At 49.2% G+C, this 3,905-nt stretch overlaps 1 protein-coding gene across 5 annotated transcripts; it reads left to right on the forward strand.

Annotated features, from left to right (window-relative positions):
- The first annotated feature begins 529 nt into the window (after window positions 1-529).
- On the forward strand, window positions 530-3,589 carry LOC120679239 (purple acid phosphatase 23-like). Of its 5 annotated transcripts, none has more exons than XM_039960785.1 (6): window positions 530-1,504; window positions 1,687-1,910; window positions 2,084-2,274; window positions 2,606-2,887; window positions 3,095-3,258; window positions 3,342-3,583. In XM_039960785.1, exons 1-5 carry the CDS (start codon window positions 630-632, stop codon window positions 3,239-3,241), a joined length of 1,719 nt encoding a protein of 572 aa, XP_039816719.1. In that variant the 5' UTR covers window positions 530-629; the 3' UTR covers window positions 3,242-3,258; window positions 3,342-3,583. The 5 variants fall into 5 exon arrangements, with proteins under 5 accessions (XP_039816719.1, XP_039816721.1, XP_039816718.1 ...); XM_039960784.1 differs by having other exon boundaries at window positions 565-1,504; window positions 3,095-3,218; window positions 3,342-3,589; XM_039960783.1 differs by having other exon boundaries at window positions 589-1,504; window positions 3,095-3,237; window positions 3,342-3,589.
- Window positions 3,590-3,905: the final 316 nt, after the last annotated feature.

The raw sequence follows: 3,905 nt of genomic DNA on the forward strand, positions 1-3,905 counted from the left end.
GACTGATTTCGTTGACGTTTACTGGCAGTCTGGATCCAACGTCGCAAACACGACGGCAGGAGCGGCGCCCCCCCCCCCCCCCCCCCCCCCCGCCACGTTTTCGCCATTTCTTTTCTTATAAAGGCTGCGTTTATTTCTAAAAAATTGTGCAGTATTCGTCACATCAAATTTTCGGATACATACATGGAGTATTAAATGTAGTTGAAAAAAATAACTAATTACATAATCTAACTGATTCCTACGAAATAGATATAATGATACTAATTAATCTATAATTAAATATTAATTATCAAATAACAACAAAATATGTTATAATAATTAAATCCAAACTTTTTCCCAAACTAAACACCCCAAAAAACGCAAGCAATTGACAACCTGTTCGGCGGGACATAAAGCGCTGGCTGGAGTGGCTGATTTGTACTGTTTTCACTGTAGCTACAGTGACTCGGAGAGGCAACGGCCCCCAGCCCCAGCCGCAGCTGGTACCAGCATCAGCAAACCGAACAGGGCGTGATTCCGCAACGAGAATATCCACCGAGATATCCGCTTCCCAAATGATAGGTGCCACCGGCAGTTGAGCAGCCGCGCCATCAGTGGCGTGCGCGTGCTGAGCTGTGCTGCCCACGGCCATGGCATCGCCCGCCACCCCCACCCCCACCCCGAGCACCGCCACCGGCGGCCGCCGGCAATGCCGTGGCCGCCTCGCCCTCCCGCTGCCGCTGCTCGTGCCATCATGCCTCGCGCTCCTCCTAGCCGAGGCCGCCGGCATCCCGACGACGCTGGACGGGCCGTTCCCGCCGGTGACGCGCTCGTTCGACCGCGCGCTGCGGCGGGGCAGCGACGACGTCCCGCTCACGGACCCGCGCCTTGCGCCCCGCGCGCGGCCCCCGGCGCCGGAGCAGATCGCGCTCGCCGCCTCCGCCGACGCCGGCTCGCTCTGGGTCTCATGGGTCACGGGCCGCGCGCAGGTCGGCTCCGACCTCACGCCACTCGACCCCGCCGCCGTTCGCAGCGAGGTCTGGTACGGCGAGCGCAGCGCCGCCGCCGCCGCCGACTCCTACCCGCACGTGGCCACGGGGTCCGCCGAGGTGTACAGCCAGCTGTACCCGTACCCGGGCCTGCTCAACTACACCTCCGGCGCCATCCACCACGTCCGCCTCCGCGGCTTGCGCCCGGCCACGCGCTACTACTACCGATGCGGCGACAGCAGCCTCCCCGTCGGCCTCAGCGACGAGCGCTCCTTCACCACGCTTCCCGCCGCCGGCGCTGGCTCCTACCCGCGCCGCGTCGCCGTGGTCGGCGACCTAGGCCTCACCGGGAACTCCACCGCAACCGTCGACCACCTGGCCCAGAACGACCCCTCTCTGGTCCTCTTGGTCGGGGATATGACCTACGCCAACCAGTACCGCACCACCGGCGGCAAGGGGGTCCCCTGCTTCTCCTGCTCCTTCCCCAATGCCCCGATTCGGGAGTCCTACCAGCCAAGATGGGACGGATGGGGAAGGTGACTAGTTCGTTTCTTGAATCAATCCCAAGTCAATTTCTTAATCGACGAACTGCTTCGATTCTTGGATCAACTGCATTTGTTAATCGATTAGTTGTCATTCTGTTGTTCTATGTGCGAAAAAGTAGCTCCTGTGGTCCTTGTTTATGGTTATTACATTGCTTATGCCTGCATGGGTTTAGATTCATGGAGCCGATTACATCGAAGATTCCACTGATGGTAATAGAGGGGAACCATGAGATTGAACCACAGGGGCATGGTGGCGAGGTGAAATTTGCATCATACTTTGCGCGATTCGCTGTTCCATCCAAGGAGTCTGGATCCAACACCAAATTCTACTACTCCTTCAACGCTGGTGGCATCCATTTTATCATGCTCGGTGCGTACGTGGATTACAACGGCACAGGTAACAATTCATTCACTACCATTTCATTCCCATTTGATTGTTGCTCAATAGTTGTATATATAGTATACAAATAGAAGCAATGTACTATCAGACCCCATGGAGGAAACAGGAAAGTTCCCAATTTTTTCTACTACTGACAGTGTAACATCTTGGTATGTGTGCATTGTCTGCAGGAGCTCAGTACTTATGGTTGGAGAAGGATTTGCAGAGGGTTGATCGCAGAGTTACCCCTTGGGTTGTCGCTGCTTGGCATTCACCTTGGTATAACAGCTACTCTTCTCACTACCAGGAATTCGAGTGCATGAGGCAAGAAATGGAAGATCTCTTGTACCAACATCGTGTTGACATAGTATTCTCAGGACATGTAAGCATATCGATCTTCAAAGGTTTGATTCAAATGTCATTCTGCTGTTTCAGAATCAAGACTGCCAATGCAACTTACTATACTGGAAATCGGATGCTTGCCAGTACTATCAGAAAACTTATATCCTTAATGTTTGGTTTCATGTCATGTAGCATTAATTGTTTCTCATTTCCACTAGAAGCTGCATTGTGGCTGCTTTAAGAATAACACCAAGATTTAGTGAGATGCTCTGCTTACAGTACTATAGTTAATATTTACCCATTTAGATTATTGCATTCTTGATTCTAATTGAGGTAACTGTGATCTTTGATTCTACATTTTGATGCTAAAGGTACATGCGTATGAAAGGATGAATCGAGTGTTCAACTACACATTGGATCCCTGTGGCCCGGTTTACATCACCATTGGAGATGGCGGGAACATTGAGAAAATTGACATTGATCATGCAGATGACCCTGGGAAGTGCCCTTCACCGGGTGATAACCACCCTGAATTTGGTGGGGTGTGCCATCTGAACTTCACTTCAGGTCCTGCCAAGGGCAAATTTTGTTGGGACCGACAGCCAGAATGGAGTGCGTACAGGGAGAGCAGTTTTGGTCATGGGATCCTAGAGGTTCCTCATTTAACTTAACATCATTCTGTCAACTGTCTTTTTCTTTTTCATGCTACTTCAGTCATGGCACGCTTACTGCATATGCATTATTGCTTTGGTCCTGATCATAATTTGATGTGCACAGGCAACTTCAGTTGTTGTATTCTATGATGCACTTTATCCTTGACTTCTCACAGATATAATGTGTGGGTGGGTATATGCATACAGGTTGTGAATTCAACATATGCCTTGTGGACATGGCACCGTAACCAGGATGCGTACGGAGAGAACAGCTTGGGAGATCAAATATACATAGTTCGGCAGCCTGACAAATGCCTTCTGCAGCCTACGAGTGCGTCGTCACTCAATTGGTGATTCGATTCGATGTTCAAGTTCTGACTGTTACATCTTAATTAATAACTATTAAGATCCATGAGTTCATGGATTCACTTTCTTGGAAATTTTTTCTTGACAGTCCCGCTGGAGGATGCTCTTCTGTGACGAGTACCAGCAGCTGTGGTGCACACCGGGATGAAATAAGTGGCCAGCTCTTCTGGAACGTATTTGTAATTATGTGTGTAGTGTTGATCTGTACAGTTGAAGCAACAAGCATACCAATATTCCTAGGCTTGATTTTGCAATTATAGAGGCAGAATGCGTAATTAATGCACTATACTGGATTGTGCTGCAAGGTTTATTGATTCTTTCCATGGTTTATTGTGATTGCTGAGAGTATCGTTGTTTTATTGTTGCATAAAGAAATGCGAAAGAAATATTATGAATGTATCAAACAAAAATATAATAACCGGTGTCAGACAAATTGATGCTTGGTACCATGGTGAGTCAACTATAGCTCCCTTTCCGTCTCCCTGTTTCTCTATCTCTACTTTGTCTCAAGTCGATGTTTTTATTGCCATAGTGAATTCGAGCTCCTAACATCTTAAGCACCTTTCACAGGACATATCTCCCCACAACTAACACCTCGGCACAAAAAATGATTTCTTCATTTAACGACAAAAATTGATTAGATCTCTTGGCG

The sequence above is a fragment of the Panicum virgatum genome, chromosome 6N (assembly GCF_016808335.1).
Source record: "Panicum virgatum strain AP13 chromosome 6N, P.virgatum_v5, whole genome shotgun sequence".
In the NCBI taxonomy this organism is placed as follows: Eukaryota; Viridiplantae; Streptophyta; class Magnoliopsida; order Poales; family Poaceae; genus Panicum; species Panicum virgatum.